Genomic DNA, 23,187 nt, shown 5'->3' on the forward strand with positions numbered 1-23,187 from the left:
TTTGATTTCTATGGAAAATTTTGTCAAAATTTTATTTCTATAGAAAATTTTGTCAAAATTTTATTTCTATAGAAAATTTTGTCAAAACTTTATTTCTATAGAAAATTTTGTCAGAATTTTATTTCTATAGAAAATTTTGTCAAAATTTTATTTCTATAGAAAATTTTGTCAAAATTTTATTTCTATAGAAAATTTATTTCTTATTTATTTATTTCTATAGAAAATTTTATCTCTATAGAAAATTTTGTCAAAATTTTATTTCTATAGAAATACAATTTTTATAAAATTTTCTATAGAAATAAAATTACTACAAAATTTTCTATAGAAATAAAATTTTGACAAAATTTTCTATAGAAATAAAATTTTGACAAAATTTTCTATAGAAATAAAAATTTTGACAAAATTTTCTGCAGAAAATCATCAAAGTAATTTAATTTTAATTTGGCATCAATTCTATGTCTTAAAATGTACCTTAAATAATTTTTATTAAATTAATCTAAACAAAATATAATTGTAAAGTTATAATTACATATTTTTATATTTCATTTGGCGTCTATAAAACAATTGGTCTTCATGTGTGTGTGTGTGACTTTATTTTTCACACAATGCAATTAGTTTTATTTGGCAGAAAAAAAAATGTTTGCATACTTTAGGGAGTTTGTGTAAGAGACCACCAGAGTATAATGCACTGTGGTGTATTTAGCAGTGACAGGTCAAATAATTATAATAATATTACATATATAGTTTTTGTCAAAATTTTATTTCTATAGAAAATTTTGTCAAAATTTTGTCAAAATTTTATTTCTATAGAAAATTTATTTCTTATTTATTTATTTCTATAGAAAATTTTATCTCTATAGAAAATTTTGTCAAAATTTTATTTCTATAGAAATACAATTTTTATAAAATTTTCTATAGAAATAAAATTACTACAAAATTTTCTATAGAAATAAAATTTTGACAAAATTTTCTATAGAAATAAAATTTTGACAAAATTTTCTATAGAAATAAAAATTTTGACAAAATTTTCTGTAGAAAATCATCAAAGTAATTTAATTTTAATTTGGCATCAATTCTATGTCTTAAAATGTACCTTAAATAATTTTTATTAAATTAATCTAAACAAAATATAATTGTAAAGTTATAATTACATATTTTTATATTTCATTTGGCGTCTATAAAACAATTGGTCTTCATGTGTGTGTGTGTGACTTTATTTTTCACACAATGCAATTAGTTTTATTTGGCAGAAAAAAAAATGTTTGCATACTTTAGGGAGTTTGTGTAAGAGACCACCAGAGTATAATGCACTGTGGTGTATTTAGCAGTGACAGGTCAAATAATTATAATAATATTACATATATAGTTTTAAGCGTTTATTATGAGATACATTCATATAAGAAAGGTATATAACATAGAAGACACTGTATTTCTTATGACTATAATTTGTTAATAGTCCACAAATTTTAAATTAACTACAATTAAGATAAAAATAAAATTAAAATTATAAAATATGTATTTTATATAAATTAATTTTAAACATTAAATCGCATAGTTATATTTTTTTTAACTATAATTTTTAGCAATGCTACGCATTTTATTATATAATGACTTCAAAGGACCCCATGACGATAGACATAAAGTCATTAGTGTTAAGACCTTCATTAGAATGGTGAAATCACTCGAAGGTGTTCTGCGTGAAAAGAACCCAGTGTTATATCCATAAAAATGTGCTACCATGGCTACAGCAAAGGTTGCAATTCCTAAAATATTATGGAATGTCTTATTCATAAGTGGGCTCAAATATTGCTTAAATCGCATCGAATATAGAGCACCTAAACCGGATGACATACTGATGCAGCACAATATGAAGGCGGAAAAACCTGAAAGTGTTTGTATTATTTTATTATTATGGAGAAAATTCTTTAGATATTGGTTACAATGTCGTCTTATATACCTAATTTGCCATGCGTGGTATGTAATTGGAAACCTTTTTGTATGCATTTGATAAGAACTCCAGCAATACCGCAAGCTCCACCCAATGCCTGTAAAACCCAATGAATGGTGGTTTTTGTTGTTCTACGATAATGAAGGGTCAATGGGTTTTGATTGTAGTGACACATTATCCCTTCAGCCATTAGAAATGTGAACTGTAAAGAAGGCCAAAAATTGGGTTATATGTAAATTAATTGGATTATCATCATAATAAATATATAAAAATTTTTGGCAAAATTTTATTTCTATAGAAAATTTTGTCAAAATTGTATTTCTATAAAAAATTTGTCAAAATTGTATTTCTATAGAAAATTTTGTTAACATTTTATTTCTATAGAAAATTTTTGCCAAAGTTTACTTCTATACAAAATTTTTTGCAAAATTTTACTTTTATAGAAAATTTTAGCCAAATTTTATTTCTATAGAAAATTTTTGCAAAATTTTATTTCAATAGAAAATTTTGTCAAAAATTTAATTTATGTAGAAAATTGTGTGAAAATTTTATTTCTATAGTAAATTTTGTCAATTTTTTTCTCAAAATTTTATTTCTATAAAAAGTTTTGTCTAAATTTTATTTTAATAGAAAATTTTTTCAAGATTTTATTTGTATAGAATAAATTTTATTTTTGAGAAAATTGTCTATCAATAGAAAATTTCGTCGAAATTTTATTTCTATAGAAAATTTTTGTCGAAATTTTATTTCTATAGAAATCTTTGTCAAAATTTTATTTTTATAGAAAATTGTGTCAAAATTGTATTTTATAGAAAATGTTGTCAAAACTTTATTTCTATAGAAAATTATGTCAAAATTTTATTTTTATAGAAAATGTTATCAATTTTTTTCTCAAAATTTTATTTCTATAGAAATTTTTTCAACATTTTATTTCTATAGCAAATTTTCTCAACATTTGTTGTTGTTTTTGATTTCAGCTTAAAACCATGCATTGACTAAACTACAAGTGTAGCTTAACCAACAGAGGAAAAGAATGTTTGTCAAATTTATTTGGGCAAAGCCCTATAGACTGCAAGATGGTTGGATGGACGCACGTTTCGGAATTACCACATTCCTCATCAGCATCAAAAACAACAACAAAATGTTTTTATACCCTTCACCACTACTGTGGTACAGGGTATAATAAGTTTGTGCATTTGTATGTAACGCCAAGAAGGAAAAGTCTGAGACCCATCGTTTAGTATACCGATCGTCTTAGAATTAAATTCTGAGTCGATTTAGCGATGTCTGTCTGTCTGTTGATGTATTTTTGTGTGCAAAGTACAGCTCGCAGTTTTAGTCCGATTGTCCTAAAATTTGGTATAGGGTCCTGTTTCGGCTCAAAGACGATCCCTATTGATTTTGGAAAAAATCGGATCAGATTTAGATATAGCTGTCATATATATTTTTCACCGATCTGGTCATAATTGGCGTGTATATCAACCGATCTTCCTCAAATTCCGTACATCCGAATATTTTATGAGTCTCGAAAAACTTGCAAAATATCAGCCAAATCGGTTAAGATTTAGATATAGCTCCCATATATAGCTTTCGCCCGATTTACACTCATTAGCTCACAGAGGCCACTTTTTTGCTCCGATTTAGTTGAAATTTTGCTCAGGGAGTAGAATTAGCATTGTAGCTATGCGTGTCAAATTTGGTTGAAATCGGTTCAGATTTAGATATAGCTCCCATATATAGCTTTCGCCCGATTTACACTCAAATGACCACAGAGGCCAATTTTTTGCTCCGATTTTGTTGAAATTTTGCACAGGGAGTAGAATTAGCATTGTAGCTATGCGTGCCAAATTTGGTTGAAATCGGTTCAGATTTAGATATAGCTCCCATATATAGCTTTCGCCCGATTTACACTCATATGACCACAGAGGCCAATTTTTAACTCCGATTTAGTTGAAATTTTGCACAGGGAGTAGAATTAGCATTGTAGCTATGCGTGCCAAATTTGGTTGAAATCGGTTCAGATTTAGATATAGCTCCCATATATAGCTTTCGCCCGATTTACACTCATATGACCATAGAGGCCAATTTTTAACTCCGATTTAGTTGAAATTTTGCACAAGGGGTTGAATTAGCATTGTTGCTATGCGTGCCAAATTTGGTTGAAATCGGTTCAGATTTAGATATAGCTCCCATATATATGTTTTTCTGATTTCGACAAAAATGGTCAAAATACCAACATTTTCCATGTAAAATCGCCACTGTTTAGTCGAAAAGTTGTAAAAATGACTCTATTTTTCCTTAACTTCTAATGCATATATATCGAGCGATAAATCATAAATAAACTTTTGCGAAGTTTTCTTAAAATTGCTCCAGAGTGCATTAGCCGACTTAAATTTTGAGTCTATAGATTTTGTAGAAGTCTATCAAATTCTGTCCAGATCGAGTGATATTTAAATGTATGTATTTGGGACAAACCTTTATATATAGCCCCAACACATTTGACGGATGTGATATGGTATCGAAAATTTAGATCTACAAAGTGGTGCAGGGTATAATATAGTCGGCCCCGCCCGACTTTAGACTTTCCTTACTGGTTTCTTTAGAATATTTTGTCAAAATTTTATTTCTACAGAAAATTTTGTCAAAATTTTATTTCAATAGAAAATTTTGTCAAAATTTTATTTCAATAGAAAATTTTGTCAAAATTTTAATTTATGTAGAAAATTTTGTGAAAATTTTATTTCTATAGTAAATTTTGTCAAACTTTTATTTCTATAGAAAATGTTGTAAACATTTTATTTGTATTGAAAATTTGGTCAAAATTTTATTTCTATCGAAAATTTTGTAAAAATTTTATTTCTAATGTAAATTTTGTCAGTTTATTTCTATAACATAGAATTTTTTGTCAAAATTTTATTTCTATAGAAAATTTTGTCAAAATGTTATTATTAATTATTAAGCGCGAAGTGAAACTGATTTTCAAAATTCGAAAATAATTTTACCGGCTTTAAAATATATCACTTTTTTCTACACTCCTCACTAATATACACAATGCAAACAAGATGAAGCCTTTTGTTTACTAACCGGGTTTTTTAAAATTATCTCACATTATTTGCAGTTAATATAAAATTAATTGTTGTGCAATCTGAATTCTTAAGGCACATTTAAGACACAGCTTAGCTGGTTAGTTACTCACCCCAATTGTTACGAGCCATGCATGCAAAGCTGTTCCCCATAAACCCATGCTTAGACATAGCCAACTCATATAGATGGTTACGAATCCAATAGAAATTTGATTGATTACATTTAAAACCGATTCAATTCGTTGGCCAATTTGTTTTGCATCATTATTGCCCTTGGTGTCAATGGTCATTTTGGAAAAACGTGAAGTCATTGACGATTTGGCATATAAATTCGTTGTAGACGTATATGGCAAACTCTGATAGACTCCAACAATGTTATCCTCCGAATTGGTATCGAGGGTATCGTTGTCAATTGAAATTTTTAACGTTGTGCTGCCGTAGTCGGTTCGTATGGTACTGCTGGACGTTGTGGTATTGCGAGATGCCATTTTTTTCAGTTTGTCGGTACTTTTGTTGCAAAGAGATCGTGTTGTTTTTTTTTTGTTTTTTTTTTTTGTTTTATTTATTTTATGTATTTCCCTCTCCTTTTTTGTTGGTATTTTTAATTGTTTAAATGAATTTTAAAGTTGTTGTACAAATGTTGTTTTGTTATTCTTGCCGGAATTCCCTTATCTCCAAATGTGTGTCTTTATTTTCTTGTCTCATTTGAAAGTTTCGTAAACCTTTGACGTTCGTTTGGTCTCTAGAATCTGGGGATGAAAATGTTTAGAAATTTGATGAAAACAAAAATCACATAAATTTGATAACGATTAGTTTTAAATAGAATAGAACTATGCGTAATAGTAAAAGTTATTAATAATATTTGCTTTATAATACTATATGACAAAATAAAATAATAATTATAAAAAATTAAATTAATTTGTGTGAAATTAAGCAAAAATTAAAATAAAATAATTTATTATACTTTATCATTAAATTAATATTTTATCGTTTACATGAATATTTACAATTTGCACCAGTATTTAGAATCTGTCTTAACCCTCTAATGCCCAAGCTTTCATTTAATTAGGAAGCTTTTAGTAAAACACACCTTAAGACAACAAAAACGGGCAAAATAAAAAGAAAACTTATTTGAAACTATTCAAGAGGCTTTGCAGCATATGCTGAATTTTACAGTATAAAGTTTTTTTGCTTAGTTCTCTTGCTTTTGTGTCGTTAACATTGAAAATTTAATCAGCTGGCAAAAAAATTGGGGCATTAGAGGGTTAAGTAAATTTGTATATATTAGCAGTGTATCTTGATTTGTTAACTAAATTCTCTGTGGAACAGAGTTTCAATGTCGCCACTATTCATCTGGATCTTGTCTCTAAATTGAGAGGTTTTCGTTCCCCAATTTAAAATGAAACTCCTCACAAAAAATCTCCAATATGTTTTGCAATAAGATTACATTTCGAAACACAAACGACAAAATTTTCTATAGATATAAAATTTTGACAAAATTTTCTGTAGAAATAACATGTTAGCAAAATTTTCTATGGAAATAAAATTTTGACGAAATTGTCTATAGAAATAAAATTTTGACAAAAGTTTCTATAGAAATAAAATTTTGACAAAATTTTTATAGGAATAAAATTTTCTATGGAAAACTAATTTGTGAAAATTTTCTATAGAAATATGATTTTGAAAAAATTTTCTTTAGGAATCAAATTTTGACGAAATTTTTAATAGCAAAAAAATTTTGACAAAATTTTCTAAACAAATAAAATTTTGACGAAATTTCTATAAAAATAAAATGTTGACAAAATTTTCTATAGAAATAAAATTTTGACGAATGTTTCTAAAGGGTGATACGGTCAAAATTTGGTCAATATAAACTTGACGTATTTCTTTCAATTTTGCATTTTAAAAACCTGAACACCCCTCATTTTGAAGGTGTGTGTGTGTGTAGAATGTTGCTCCTATTTTGATTTTGGAATTCACTCTTCAGTTGTCAAAATGCCGTCCAAGCAAGAAGAGCAGCGTATCAAAATTTTGCTCGCGCATCGCGAAAATCCGAGCTACTCGCACGCAAAGCTGGCAAAATCGCTAAAAGTTGCCAAATCAACCGTTACAAATGTAATTAAAGTGTTTGGGGAATGTTTGTCGAAGACTGGATCGGGGGGAAATCGAAAACCGGAAGCCGCTGAGACGACAAAGAGAGTTGCCGATAGTTTCAAGCGAAACCCTAACCTCTCTCTCCGAGATGCCGCAAATAAGCTGGGTGTATCGTCTACAAACGTGCATCGAGCCAAAAAACGAGCCGGAATATCGACTTACAAGAAGGTAGTGACTCCAAATCGCGATGATAAACAAAACACGACGGCCAAAGCGCGATCCCGGAGGCTGTACACGACGATGCTGACGAAGTTTGACTGCGTGGTAATGGACGACGAAACCTACGGCAAAAGGAAGGGGAAAGGTAGCAGATATTTTCAAGCACATAAAACTGTCAAAGTTCGCAAAGAAATATCTGGTTTGGCAAGCCATCTGTACCTGTGGCTTGAAAAGTAGCATTTTCATAGCTTCCGGGACTGTCAACCAAGAAATTTACGTGAAAGAGTGTTTGAATAAACGTCTGCTGCCTTTCCTGAAGAAACACGGTTGTTCCGTACTGTTTTGGCCGGATTTGGCATCTTGCCATTACGGTAAAAAGGCCATGGAGTGGTACGCCGCCAACAACGTGCAGGTGGTTCCCAAAGACAAGAACCCTCCCAACACGCCAGAGCTCCGCCCAATTGAGAAATACTGGGCTATTGTCAAGCGGAACCTAAAGAAGACCAAAAAAATTGCTAAGGACGAGCAGCAGTTCAAGGCAAACTGGCTTTCTGCGGCGAAGAAGGTGGACAAGGTGGCTGTACAAAATCTGATGGCAGGTCTCAAGCGTGAGGCCCGGCAATTCGGATTTGGAAAAGCGAAAGCCTAACTGAATATTTGTCCTGAATTTTATACTAATTGAACTTGAAAAAGAAATTTAATTTGATTTTTTAAATAAACGATTTCACCGATTTACACGCGTTTTCCCTTGACCAAATTTTGAACGTATCACCCTTTATAGAAATAACATTTTGAGAAAATTTTCTATAGAAATAAAATTGTAACAAAATTTTCTATAGGAATAAAATTTTGACATAATAGAAATAAAATTTTGACAAAATTTTCTATAGAAATAAAATTTTGAGAAAATTTTCTGTAGAAATAAAACTTTAAGAAAATTTTGTATAGAAATAAAATTTTGACAAAATATTCTATAGAATTAAATTTTGACAAAATTTTCTATAGAAATAAAATTTTGACAAAATTTTCTATAGAAATAAAATTTTGACAAAATATTCTATAGAAATAAAATTTTGACAAAATTTTCTGTAGAAACAAAATTTTAAGAAAATTTTCTATAGAAATGAAATTTTGACAAAATTTTCTATAGAAATGAAATTTTGACAAAATTTTCTATAATAATAAAATTTTAAGAAAATTTTCTATAGAAATGAAATTTTGACAAAATTTTCTGTAGAAATTAAATTTTGAGAAAATTTTCTATAGAAATAAAATTTTGGGAAAAATTTTTATAATTATTATTTAAAAATATTTAGCACAAATTGTTCTTACCCCCATTTTCATGAAGCTCCGTTAACCAACGAATTTTTAAATCGTATTGTGGACATCGCTGTCATCTTTCCTATATATTCCATATGCCAGTTAGGAACTTAACTGCCGAAAAATTTTCAGTTATAGTTAACCGGAGAGAATATTTTTGAAATTTACTTTCTGATAACTGGCAGTTAAAGCCTAACGGAGCTATATGAAAATGGCCGTTAGAAGTAAAAAAAATTGTTTTTGTAGAAGTGACACTGGCTATTTTATTTTAATATTCACATAAATGAGGAAATTCACTATTCTACATACTTTTGTGAGATGGAGATATCAAATCTTTGCAAACTATTCCTACACCAATTGTCATCAAATTTGCGACCAATGTATATGTTTTCACTTTAATGACCACCGCCATCTATATGTGAAATTTTTGTGTACACCAGCATACATTTTTAGCGTTATCGTGTGAACTCATAAATATTATTTTTTTATGAAGTAATTAAAATAATTGTTTCACCTTTTTTTGCACAACTTGTAGAATAGCTTTTGGTGTCGTTTAATTGACTACTGACAAATAATTTTTTTGCAAATGATATGCAAAGTTTTTTAAGTCATTTGTTATGCATAATTTAATGCATCGATAATTATTCCGAGTAGTGAAACAAGTTGATCAACTTTAAAGTGGGTGGAGGAAGAATAATGCGTAACCAGCCTGTAGAACAATATGAAATTTTATTCATAAATAGTATGCGCACACCTAAAGAAAAAAAAAACACTTTCCTCTAGAACGTAATTTTATATAAACAAAGTTCCCCTGTTTTAGAACAAATTTTCTTATGGAGAAAATACTCTTTCACTACAATCAAAATTTATACAAATGGGTGATGAGTGAAGTTTAAATTGTTTTCATAAGTTTCTAAAATGAGTAAAGGTGCCCCTCTTGAATTTCATATAGGTCTAAAGGCAGTTCAAAATTTTTTTAACTCCAATTTTATGAAATATTCTTTTTTTTAAATAAATTTTCTTCAATTCTTCATTTTTTTTCGAGGTGTAAGAATATGTGGAAACTCATTTGTTTTTAACGCATAATTTAATGCATCAAAGATAGAAACAGGTTAAAAAACTGGGAAATGTGTGAGGAAGAATCATATGTTACCGGTAGAGAAATATTAAATTTCACAACTAAATTATACGTTCATTACAAAAGGAAATATTGATTGTGTATATTAGCAAAAAACAAAACAACAAAATGTTCTATAGAAAATATTCTCAAAATTATATATCTAAAGAAAATTTTGTCAAAATTTTATTTTTATAGAAAATTTTGTCAAAAATTTATTTCTATAGAAAATTTTATCAACAATTTTGTTCTATAGAAAATTTTGTCAAAATTTTATTTCTAAAGAAAACTTTGTCAAAAATTTTATATCTGTAGAAAATTTTGTCAAAATTTTATTTCTAAAGAAAATTTTATTTCTATAGAAAATTGTGTCAAAATTTTATTTCTATAGAACATTTTGTCAAAGTTTTATTTCTATAGAAAAGTTTGTAAAAATTTTATTCCTATAAACAATTTTGTCAAAATTTAATTTTTATAGAAAATTTTCTCAAAATTTTATTTCTATAGAAAATTTCTACATTTTTTTTTTCTATATAAAATTTTGTCAAAATTTTATTTCTATGAAAATTTTGTCAAAATCTTATTTCTATAGAAAATTTCCACAAAATTTTATTTCTAAAGAAAATTTTATTTCTATAGAAAATAGTGTCAAAATTTTATTTCTATAGAACATTTCGTCAAAGTTTTATTTCTATAGAAAAGTTTGTCAACATTTTATTCCTATAAACAATTTTGTCAAAATTTAATTTTTTTAGAAAATTTTCTCAAAATTTTATTTCTATAGAAAATTTTGGCAACATTTTATTTCTATAGAAAATTTCTACAATTTTTTTTCTATATAAAATTTTGTTAAAATTTTATTTCTATAGAAAATTTTGTCAAAATCTTATTTCTATAGAAAATTTTCACAAAATTTTATTTCTAAAGAAAATTTTATTTCTATAGAAAATTGTGTCAAAATTTTATTTATGTAAAAAATTTTGTCAAAGTTTTATTTCTATAGAAAATTTTGTCAAATTTTATTTCTATAGAAAATTTTCACAAAATTTTATTTCTATAGAAAATTTTATCAAAATTTTATTTCTATAGAAAATTTTCTCTAAATTTTATTTCAATAGAAAATTTTTTCAAAATTTTATTTCTATAAAAAATTTTGTCAAAATTTTATTCCTATAGAAATATTTGTCAAAATTGTATTTCTATAAAAAATTTTATCTAAAATTTTATTTGTATAAAAAATTTTCTGAAAATTTAATTCTATAGAAAATTTAGTTCTACAAAAAATTTTCTCAAAATTTAATTCTATAGAAAATTTTCTCAAAATTTAATTCTATAGAAAATTTTGTAAAAATTTTATTTCTATAGAAAATTTCCTCTAAATTTTATTTCTATAGAAAATTTTTTCAAAATTTAATTTCTGTAGAAAATTTTGTCAAAATTTTATTTCTATAGAAAATTTTCACAAAATTTTATTTCGATAGAAAATTTTCACAAAATTTTATTTCTATAGAAAATTTTCTCTAAATTTTATTTCTATAGAAATTTTTTTAAAAATTTTATTACTATAGAAATATTTGTCAAAATTTTATTTCTATAGAAATATTTGTCAAAATTTTATTTCTATTGAAAATTTTGACATTTTTTTTCTAGAAAATGTTGTCAAAATTTTATTTCTATAGAAATATTTGTCAAAATTTTATTTCTATAGAAAATTTTGTCAAAATTTTATTTCTATAGAAAATTTTGTCAACATTTTATTTCTAAAGAAAATTTTATTTCTATAGAAATTTGTATCCAAATTTTATTTCTATAGAAAATTTTGTCAACATTTTATTTCTATAGAAAATTTTTTCAAAATTTTCTCAAAATTTTATTTCTATAGAAAATTTTCTCTAAATTTTATTTCTATAGAAAATTTTGAAATATTATTTTTTTATAGAAATTTTTCTCAAAATTTTATTTCTATAGCAAATTTTATCAACATTTTTTTGTATAGAAAATAGTTTTTTTTTCTATAGAAAGTTTATTTCTATAGAAAATTTTTTCAAAATTTTATTTCTATAGAAAATTTTTTCCAAATTTTTTTTCTATAGAAAATTTTATTTCTATAGAAAATTATCTGAAAATTTTATTTCTAAAGAAAATTTTATTTCTATAGAAAATTGTATCAAAATTTTTTTTCTATAGAAATTTTTCTCTAAATTTTATTTCTATAGAAATTTTTTTCAAATTTTTTTCAAAATTTTATTTCTATAGAAAATTTTCACAAAATTTTATTTCTATAGAAAATTTGTCAAAATTTTATTTCTATAGAAAATTTTGTCAAAATTTTATTTCTATAGAAAATTTTATCAACAATTTTGTTCTATAGAAAATTTTGTCAAAATTTTATTTCTAAAGAAAACTTTGTCAAAAATTTTATATCTGTAGAAAATTTTGTCAAAATTTTATTTCTAAAGAAAATTTTATTTCTATAGAAAATTGTGTCAAAATTTTATTTCTATAGAACATTTTGTCAAAGTTTTATTTCTATAGAAAAGTTTGTAAAAATTTTATTCCTATAAACAATTTTGTCAAAATTTAATTTTTATAGAAAATTTTCTCAAAATTTTATTTCTATAGAAAATTTCTACATTTTTTTTCTATATAAAATTTTGTCAAAATTTTATTTCTATGAAAATTTTGTCAAAATCTTATTTCTATAGAAAATTTCCACAAATTTTTATTTCTAAAGAAAATTTTATTTCTATAGAAAATAGTGTCAAAATTTTATTTCTATAGAACATTTCGTCAAAGTTTTATTTCTATAGAAAAGTTTGTCAACATTTTATTCCTATAAACAATTTTGTCAAAATTTAATTTTTTTAGAAAATTTTCTCAAAATTTTATTTCTATAGAAAATTTTGGCAACATTTTATTTCTATAGAAAATTTCTAAAATTTTTTTTCTATATAAAATTTTGTCAAAATTTTATTTCTATAGAAAATTTTGTCAAAATCTTATTTCTATAGAAAATTTTCACAAAATTTTATTTCTAAAGAAAATTTTATTTCTATAGAAAATTGTGTCAAAATTTTATTTATGTAAAAAATTTTGTCAAAGTTTTATTTCTATAGAAAATTTTGTCAAATTTTATTTCTATAGAAAATTTTCACAAAATTTTATTTCTATAGAAAATTTTATCAAAATTTTATTTCTATAGAAAATTTTCTCTAAATTTTATTTCAATAGAAAATTTTTTCAAAATTTTATTTCTATAAAAAATTTTGTCAAAATTTTATTCCTATAGAAAAATTTGTCAAAATTGTATTTCTATAGAAAATTTTATCTAAAATTTTATTTGTATAAAAAATTTTCTGAAAATTTAATTCTATAGAAAATTTAGTTCTATAAAAAATTTTCCCAAAATTTAATTCTATAGAAAATTTTCTCAAAATTTAATTCTATAGAAAATTTTGTAAAAATTTTATTTCTATAGAAAATTTCCTCTAAATTTTATTTCTATAGAAAATTTTTTCAAAATTTAATTTCTGTAAAATTTTGTCAAATTTTATTTCTATAGAAAATTTTCACAAAATTTTATTTCTATAGAAAATTTTATCAAAATTTTATTTCTATAGAAAATTTTCTCTAAATTTTATTTCAATAGAAAATTTTTTCAAAATTTTATTTCTATAAAAAATTTTGTCAAAATTTTATTCCTATAGAAATATTTGTCAAAATTGTATTTCTATAGAAAATTTTATCTAAAATTTTATTTGTATAAAAAATTTTCTGAAAATTTAATTCTATAGAAAATTTAGTTCTATAAAAAATTTTCCCAAAATTTAATTCTATAGAAAATTTTCTCAAAATTTAATTCTATAGAAAATTTTGTAAAAATTTTATTTCTATAGAAAATTTCCTCTAAATTTTATTTCTATAGAAAATTTTTTCAAAATTTAATTTCTGTAGAAAATTTTGTCAAAATTTTATTTCTATAGAAAATTTTCACAAAATTTTATTTCTATAGAAAATTTTCACAAAATTTTATTTCTATAGAAAATTTTCTCTAAATTTTATTTCTATAGAAATTTTTTTAAAAATTTTATTACTATAGAAATATTTGTCAAAATTTTATTTCTATAGAAATATTTGTCAAAATTTTATTTCTATTGAAAATTTTGACATTTTTTTCTAGAAAATGTTGTCAAAATTTTATTTCTATAGAAATATTTGTCAAAATTTTATTTCTATAGAAAATTTTGTCAAAATTTTATTTCTATAGAAAATTTTGTCAACATTTTATTTCTAAAGAAAATTTTATTTCTATAGAAATTTGTATCCAAATTTTATTTCTATAGAAAATTTTGTCAACATTTTATTTCTATAGAAAATTTTTTCAAAATTTTCTCAAAATTTTATTTCTATAGAAAATTTTCTCTAAATTTTATTTCTATAGAAAATTTTGAAATATTATTTTTTTATAGAAATTTTTCTCAAAATTTTATTTCTATAGCAAATTTTAGCAACATTTTTTTGTATAGAAAATAGTTTTTTTTTATAGAAAGTTTATTTCTATAGAAAATTTTTTCAAAATTTTATTTCTATAGAAAATTTTTTCCAAATTTTTTTTCTATAGAAAATTTTATTTCTATAGAAAATTATCTGAAAATTTTATTTCTAAAGAAAATTTTATTTCTATAGAAAATTGTATCAAAATTTTTTTTCTATAGAAATTTTTCTCTAAATTTTATTTCTATAGAAATTTTTTTCAAATTTTTTTCAAAATTTTATTTCTATAGAAAATTTTCACAAAATTTTATTTCTATAGAAAATTTGTCAAAATTTTATTTCTATAGAAAATTTTGTCAAAATTTTATTTCTATAGAAAATTTTTCAAAATTTTCTCAACATTTTATTTCTATAGAAAATTTTCACAAAATTTTATTTTAATAGAAAATTTTCTCAAAATTGTATTTCTAAAGAAAATTTTCTCTAAATTTTATTTGTAAAGAAAATTTATCAAAATTTTATTTCTATAGATATTTTGTCAAAATTTTATTTCTATAGAAATATTTGCCAAAATTTTAATTCTATAGAAATATTTATCAAAATTTTATTTCTATAGAAAATTTTGTCAAAATTTTATTTCTATCTAAAGTTTTATTTCTATAGAAAATTTTCTCAAATTTTTATTTCTATAGAAAATTTTGTAAAAATTTTATTTCTAAAGAAAATTTTATTTCTATAGAAAATTGTGTCAAAATTTTATTTCTATAGAAAGTTTTGTCAAAGTTTTATTTCTATAGAAAATTTTGTCAACATTTTATTTCTATAGAAACATTTTTCCAAAATTTTCTCAAAATTTTATTTCTATAGAAAATTTTCTCTAAATTTTATTTCTATAAAAATGTTGACAATTTTTTTTCTATAGCACGTTTTGTGAAAAAAAAACATCACCTTGCTGGTCATATATAAATTAGATAAAAATGAAAACATTTCATTAACTTATAAACATTTTTTTATTATAGACAAAATTTACTTATAAACTATTTAGAGTATTCAATGACAATTACAATTATTCTCTTCTACACATGCAATACATTTTATGAAACAAAGATTTCAGGGGTCCCCAACACGACAGAATCAATATCATTAGTGTTATGACCTTCATTAAAATCGTAAAATCATCAGATGGTGAGGAATGCTTAAAGAATCCCGTATTATAGCCATAATATTGAGCCACTAAGGCCACAGCAAATGTTCCAATACCCAATAGATTATGAAAGATCTTCGTGAAAAGTGGACTTAGACATTTTCGCAAATTTTTCGAGAAAAACGTAGCTACCCCTGAAACCAAACTCACACAACAAAGTATGAAGGCAGAGAAACCTATAAGTGAGAAATATTTTTAAATTACATAAGATTTCAATTTTCCTAGATTTTATTTACAAAATTTCTCACCTAATTTTCCATGTGTATCGGAGAATTGGAAATTGTGTTGTATACATTTGATTAGAGCGGCAGCTATACCGCAACCTCCACCCAATACCTGTAGTATCCAATGCAGGTGATTTTTGGTAGAACGACTATAGTTAAAGGTCAAGACATTGTGATTGTAATGACACATTATCGCTTCAGCCATAAGAAATGAGAACTGTGGAATAGGGTTTGAAATGGCGTTGATGACATTTAATAAAGGTCGTGTCTTATAATCAGCTGATGACATAATTTTTGTTTTTTAATATACATCTAACTGTCAACTCAACAAAAATAGGGTTGCCATATAATGACAACTTCTACTAAAGGGTGATACGGTCAAAATTTGGTCAAGGGAAAACGCGTGTAAATCGGTGAAATCGTTTATTTAAAAAATCAAATTAAATTTCTTTTTCAAGTTCAATTAGTATAAAATTCAGAAAAAATATTCAGTTAGGCTTTTGCTTTTCCAAATCCGAATTGCCGGGCCTCACGCTTGACACCTGCCATCAGATTTTGTACAGCCACCTTGTCCACCTTCTTCGCCGCAGAAAGCCAGTTTGCCTTGAACTGCTGCTCGTCCTTAGCAGTTTTTTGGTCTTCTTTAGGTTCCGCTTGACAATAGCCCAGTATTTCTCAATTGGGCGGAGCTCTGGCGTGTTGGGAGGGTTCTTGTCCTTGGGAACCACCTGCACGTTGTTGGCGGCGTACCACTCCATGGCCTTTTTACCGTAAAGGCAAGATGCCAAATCCGGCCAAAACAGTACGGAACAACCGTGTTTCTTCAGGAAAGGCAGCAGACGTTTATTCAAACACTCTTTCACGTAAATTTCTTGGTTGACAGTCCCGGAAGCTATGAAAATGCTGCTTTTCAAGCCACAGGTACAGATGGCTTGCCAAACCAGATATTTCTTTGCGAACTTTGACAGTTTTATGTGCTTGAAAATATCTACTACCTTTCCCCTTCCTTTTGCCGTATAAAACTCCTGTCCCGGAAGCTGCTTGTAGTCGACTTTGACGTAGGTTTCGTCGTCCATTACCACGCAGTCAAACTTCGTCAGCATCGTCGTGTACAGCCTCCGGGATCGCGCTTTGGCCGTCGTATTTTGTTTATCATCGCGATTTGGAGTCACTACCTTCTTGTAAGTCGATAGTCCGGCTTGTTTTTTGGCTCGATGCACTGCTGTAGACGATACACCCAGCTTATTTGCGGCATCTCGGAGAGAGAGGTTAGTGTTTCGCTGGAAACTACTGGCTATTTCCCCCCGATCCAGACTTCCTGGCTGTCGACAAACGTTCCCCAAACACTTTAATTACATTTGTAACGGTTGATTTGGCAACTTTTAGCGATTTTGCCAGCTTTGCGTGCGAGTAACTCGAATTTTTTCGATGCGCGAGCAAAATTTTGATACGCTGCTCTTCTTGCTTGGACGGCATTTTGACAACTGAAGAGTGAATTCCAAAATCAAAATAGGAGCAACATTCTACACACACACACCTTCAAAATGAGGGGTGTTCAGGTTTTTTAAATGCAAAATTGAAAGAAATACGTCAAGTTTATATTGACCAGATTTTGACCGTATCACCCTTTAAAAGAACAATGGAAATATTATTGGCGTAGTAGAAACTGTCTTACATGAGGCGATCGAATATATTGAGACGTATATAGAGGCATCCGACTCAAGTTGCCAGTATTTCTCTGTCTCTTCTTCCCAAATTTGGAAGCTTTCGTTTCCAAAAATCCCCAATTTAAATTAAAATCCCTAACAAAAATTCCCTATAAATTTTTAACAAATTTTTTATGAAAATAAATAAATAATTACTAAAGGAATATGCTCTGCTGTAGAAAATCCGACTATTCCTTTAGTTATTATTTATTTATTTTCATAAAAAATTTGTTAAAAATTTATAGAGAATATATTCCTTTTGTTATTATGGACGTCGGCAGTTACGCCGCCTACAGTATCGGCAACTCTATAGTTTTAGTGGCCAATCGACGAGATATCAGGTGAGAGGTTTATAAATAATAGCAACATGAAATTGGTTACCACTCTGTGTCTTTTTCACTTTTATTCAAATTTAAATTCACTTTATCACCACCTACCTACCCCTATTGTTGCGAGCCATGCGTGTAAAGCTGTTCCTGCTAATCCTGTGCGCAGGCACAACCAGCTCATGTAGATGGTAACAAAGCCTATGCAAATTTGAGTTAAAATATTGAAAAAATATTCAATACGTTGAATAATTAATTGAGGTAAACTTTGACTCATGTTGAGGTCAATTTATTATGAGTCCGAAAGCGAAGTGATAAATTTTTACAACTTATTTCCCGTTATACTACTATCCGATACAATAGTATGTCACAGTATCATATGGATCTTATTTATAAATTTTTCTAATATTTATAAATTTTCAATATTTCCATGCCCAGCCACTCTTATCTTATTGGTAAAATAACAAAAAATAATTCATAATGATTTTCATTGTACCAAGGATTAATATGGCATTGGGTTTGTTGACTTCGATTAGAAAAACGTGCTCCGATACATTATGCTTTGTTTAATTTAATATCAAGTGTATACATACCCCATATAATGATTGATCTGTGAGAAGATACATGAACATTTATTTATATATTTTTCCACAGGAAATACTAATGATACACAGTAAATAATATCAACAAAATATTTTCTATAAAAATAAAATTTAAAAAAAAAATCTATAGAAATAAAAATTTCACAAAATTTTCTATAGATAGAAACTTTTGACAAAAATTTGTCAACAAAATATAATTTTGACAACATTTTCTATAAAAATAAAATTTTGAGAAAATTTTTTATAGAAATAGAATTTTGACAACATTTTCTATAGAAATAAAATTTTGAGAAAATTTTTTATAGAAATAAAAATTTGACAACATTTTCTATAGAAGCAAAATTTTTAATGGAAATGTTTTCAAGCACGAAAATGAATTTATCGACAGATAGTATCACAGTTTTAATTGGGCATAAAAAATATGTATATATAGAAAATTTTGTCAAAATTTTATTTCTATTGGAAATTTTCTCAAAATTTTATTTTTATACAAAATGTCAAAATTTTACTTTTATAGAAAATTTTGTCAAAATTTTATTTCTATAGAAAATTTTGTCAACAATTTATTTCTATAGAAAATTTTGTCAAAATTTTATTTCTATAGAAAATTTTGCCAAAATTTTATTTCTATTGGAAATTTTCTCAAAATTTTATTTCTATACAAAATGTCAAAATTTTACTTCTATAAAAAATTTTGTCATAATTTTGTTTCTATAGAAAATTTTGTCAACATTTTATTTCTAAAGAAAATTTTCTCAAAATTTTATTTCTATAGAAAATTTTGCCCAAATTTTATATCTATAGAACATTTTGTCAAAACTGTATTTCTTTAGAAATAAATGGTTAGAATGCTCGCCTTGCATACACAAGGTCGTGGGTTCGATTCCTGCTTCGACCGAACACCAAAAAGTTTTTCAGCGGTGGATTATACAACCTCAGTAATGCTGGTTACATTTCTGAGAGTTTCAAAGCTTCTCCAAGTGGTTTCACTGCGATGTGGAACGCCGTTCGGACTCGGCTATAAAAAAGAGGTCCCTTGTCATTGAGCTTAACATGGAATCGGGTAGCACTTAGTGATAAGAAAGAAATTCACCAATGTGGTATCACAATGGACTGAATAGTCTAAGTGAATCTGATACATCGGGTGCCACCTAACCTTCTATAGAAAATTTTGTCAAAATTTTATTTCTATAGAAAATTTTGTACAAATTTTATTTCTATGGAAAATTTTGTAAAAATTTTATTTCTATAGAAAATTTTGTCAGAATTTTATTTCTATTGAAAATTTTGTAAAAATTTTATTTCATAGAAAGTTTTGTCAAAAATTTATGTCTATAGAAAATTTTGTCAACAATTTATTTCTACAGAAAATTTTGTCAAAATTTTATTTCTATAGAAAATTTTGTCAACATTTTATATCTATAGAAAATGTTGTCAAAATTGTATTTCTTTAGAAATAAATGGTTAGCATGCCCGCCTTGCATACACAAGGTCGTGGGTTCGAAAATTTTGTCAAAATATTGTTTCTATAGAAAGTTTTGTCAACATTTTATTTCTATAGAAAATTTTGTCAAAATTTAATTTCTATAGAAAATTTTGTCCAAATTTTATATCTATAGAAAATTTTGTCAAAACTGTATTTCTTTAGAAATAAATGGTTAGAATGCTCGCCTTGCATACACATGGTCGTGGGTTCGATTCCTGCTTCGACCGAACACCGAAAAGTTTTTCAGCGGTGGATTATCCCACCTCAGTAATGCTGGTTACATTTCTGAGGGTTTCAAAGCTTCTCTAAGTGGTTTCACTCACACAAAAAAAAATTTTCTGATTCAATCACGAAAGTAATTGATCCAATTAATTTTTTAATTGAAATGTCTTCAATCACAGAAATGATAGTATCAATTAAAAAATTAATTGAAGGCCAATTAAAAAATTAATTGATCCAATTAAATAATTAATTGATACTATTAATTTTAGTTTCAATTAAAAAATTTGTTGATTCAATTAAATTTTTAATTGAATATTTTTTAAAACTCAATTAAAATTTTAATTGGAAAAATTTTCGTGAAATTTTTTTCTGTGCTGCAATGTGGAACGCCGTTCGGACTCGGCTATAAAAAACAGGTCCCTTGTCATTGAGCTTAACATGGAATCGGGTAGCACTTAGTGATAAGAAAGAAATTTACCAATGTGGTATCACAATGGACTGAATAGTCTAAGTGAACCTGATACATCGGGCTGCCACCTAACCTAACCTTCTATAGAAAATTTTGTCACAATTGTATGTCTATAAAAAATTTTGTCAAAATTTCATTTCTATACAAAATTTTGTAAAAATTTTATTTCTATAGAAAATTTTGTAAAAATTTTATTTCTACAGAAAATTTTGTAAAAATTTTATTTCTATAGAAAGTTTTGTCAAAATTTTATGTCTATAGAAAATTTTGTCAAAATTTTATATCCATAGAAAATGTTGACAAAATTGTATTTCTTTAGAAATATATGGTTAGCATGCCCGCCTTGCATACACAAGGTCGTGAGTTCGAAATTTTTGTAAAAATTTTATTTCTATAGAAAATTTTGTCAACAATTTATTTCTATAGAAAATTTTGTCAACAATTTATTTCTATAGAAAATTTTGTCAAAATTTTATTTCTATAGAAAATTTTGTAAAAATTTTATTTCTATAAAAAGTTTTGTCAAAATTTTATTTCTATAGAAAATTTTGTCAAAATATTGTTTTTATAGAAAATTTTTTGAAAATTTTATTTTAATAGACAGTTTTGTCAAAATTTTATTTCTATGGAAAGAAAATGATGTCTAACTTTTATTTCTATAGAAAATTTTGTCAAAATTTTATTTCTAAAGAGAATTTTGTCAATAATTTCAATCTATTGAAGCAATTATCGGAATAAATTCGGGTAATTCACTCAACCCAAAGTGAACAACACTTGAACCTTCCGAAAAAAGGTTTGATAGTCGGCTACTGCCAAAAAATTTACAAATTTTAATTCTATAGCAAAATTTTGTCAAAGTTTTATTTCTATAGAAAATTTTGTCTAGGCTTTATTTTTAGAAAATTTTGTCAAGATTTTATTTGTATAGAATAAATTAAATTTTTTGTCGAATTTTTACTTCAATAGAAAATTTTGTCAAAATTTTATTTCTATAGAAAATTCTGTAAAAATTTTATTTCTATAGAAAATCCTGTAAAATTTTATTTCTATAGAAAATTTTGTCCAAAGTTTTGAATTTATAGAAAATTTTGTAAAAATTTTATTTCTATAGAAAATTTTGTCAAAATTTTATTTCTATAGAAAATTTTACCAAAATTTTATTTCTATAGAAAATTTGTTAACATTTTATTTCTACAGAAAATTTTGTCAACATTTTATTTCTATAGAAAATTTTCTCAAAATTTTATTTCTATAGAAAGTTGTGTTAAAATTTTTTTCTATAGAAAATTTTGTCAAAATTGTATTTCTAGTAGAAGTTTCTTAGTTGGAGAGGAAAAGTTTGCAAAATCTGCCAATAAGTAAAAAATTACCATTTTTGGTAGAATTCTACCAACTGTGGCAACCCTGCCAACAGGTCATTATCTAATTTGTATGGACTTTTTGAGACCCTGGTTCCGGGAAGAGTCTCAATATTCCTTTTTCTGACACTCTTATGTATTTCATTGAATTTCTCACTTTTTTTTGAACTTCTACACATTTTTTTTGCATGCAAGATGACGTATTTATATTTTAATTGAAACAAATATACTAAAAGTGTAATTATAATTCTCATACCTGTTTTCAACACTCTCGTGATTTAAAAATAATTGATCTTAATCTGACATGATATGGGGTTTTAATTTGACATGATATGGGTTTTTTACGTTTTTTTTTTTATTTTTTCCAGTAAAACTAAAAATATAAATCAGATCTGGCTTTTCGTCTTTGCCTACGTATTTGCTAGAGTTTTATTTTTAAAACTCCCTACACATTTTTCCGTTACTTTCTACTTTGAATATTCCCTCGCACTTATAAATTATTACTAACTCATCACAATACGCCCTTCAATTCGCAAATCTAAAACAAAACTGCGATTTTACGAAAAATCTGACAAATATGATTGTGGTTGCATTAAAACAAACAAAAGAATAACAGTTTAAAATAAAAAAAAATCCCCTCAGTTGTTGCCCATGTGAATTACTGCAGCAGCAATCTATAAAAATTGCAATAAAATTACAGCCACCACCAGCGACCAGAGCATCTGTTAGAGGAAAATTTTCAAAAGTCTCGCTTAAAACGAATTGAAAGAAACGTACAATAAATATTGTTAGGTTATTTTTAGGAAAGTAAAAAATATGTTAAAATAAACCTCTGGCACAAGATGATATTCGAGAGATATTTCCCTTTGACTTATGTGTAAAAAATGCAAATTAATAATATTCAGAATTAAAAATAAAACAAATATTTGGCCTAAAATTAAAAGTTCCTTGTTGTTTGTTTAACATTTTCGGACTAATATTTTTTGTTTTAAACTGTTAACTGCAAACTTGTATTTAATAAAGTCGAGTTAGAATTTAAAGCATATAATGTCCCCCACTTATGGCAAAAAAATGTCAAAAAAATTTCTTTGTTAAATTTTAAATTTGAACCAGATTCCAATTGCTGGCAAAATTTTCGATTTCAAATATTTAATGTGCGTATCCTAGGCAAGGTTGTAAGTGTATACCGAAATACTTTATTGATACTGACCTCATGTAACTCTTGACCGTCAACTAGAATACTGTATTGAATCGTCCTTGAAGCCAAAATTGCATTAAATTTGGTTTTGATCTTCCAATGAATAATCGATTTATG

The 23,187-nt window shown here is 25.7% G+C and overlaps 2 protein-coding genes across 3 annotated transcripts; both read right to left on the reverse strand.

Moving 5' to 3' along the window:
• Positions 1-1,192: 1,192 nt before the first annotated feature.
• LOC142223664 (transmembrane reductase CYB561D2-like) lies at positions 1,193-22,374 on the reverse strand. 2 transcript variants are annotated; one of them, XM_075293516.1, is made up of 5 exons: positions 22,129-22,374; positions 18,329-18,345; positions 5,145-5,780; positions 1,958-2,150; positions 1,193-1,883 (listed from the first exon to the last, which is right to left on the reverse strand). In XM_075293516.1, the coding sequence occupies exons 3-5, from the start codon at positions 5,517-5,519 to the stop codon at positions 1,567-1,569; spliced, it is 885 nt and encodes a 294-aa protein (XP_075149631.1). In that variant the 5' UTR covers positions 5,520-5,780; positions 18,329-18,345; positions 22,129-22,374; the 3' UTR covers positions 1,193-1,566. The 2 variants fall into 2 exon arrangements, with proteins under 2 accessions (XP_075149631.1, XP_075149630.1); XM_075293515.1 differs by lacking the exon at positions 18,329-18,345.
• On the reverse strand, positions 15,262-18,119 carry LOC142223668 (transmembrane reductase CYB561D2-like). Its single transcript, XM_075293520.1, has 3 exons — positions 17,851-18,119; positions 15,728-15,920; positions 15,262-15,655 (listed from the first exon to the last, which is right to left on the reverse strand). The coding sequence occupies exons 1-3, from the start codon at positions 18,010-18,012 to the stop codon at positions 15,342-15,344; spliced, it is 669 nt and encodes a 222-aa protein (XP_075149635.1). The 5' UTR covers positions 18,013-18,119; the 3' UTR covers positions 15,262-15,341.
• Positions 22,375-23,187: the final 813 nt, after the last annotated feature.

The sequence above is a fragment of the Haematobia irritans genome, chromosome 2 (genome assembly GCF_050003625.1).
Source record: "Haematobia irritans isolate KBUSLIRL chromosome 2, ASM5000362v1, whole genome shotgun sequence".
Lineage (NCBI taxonomy): Eukaryota > Metazoa > Arthropoda > Insecta > Diptera > Muscidae > Haematobia > Haematobia irritans.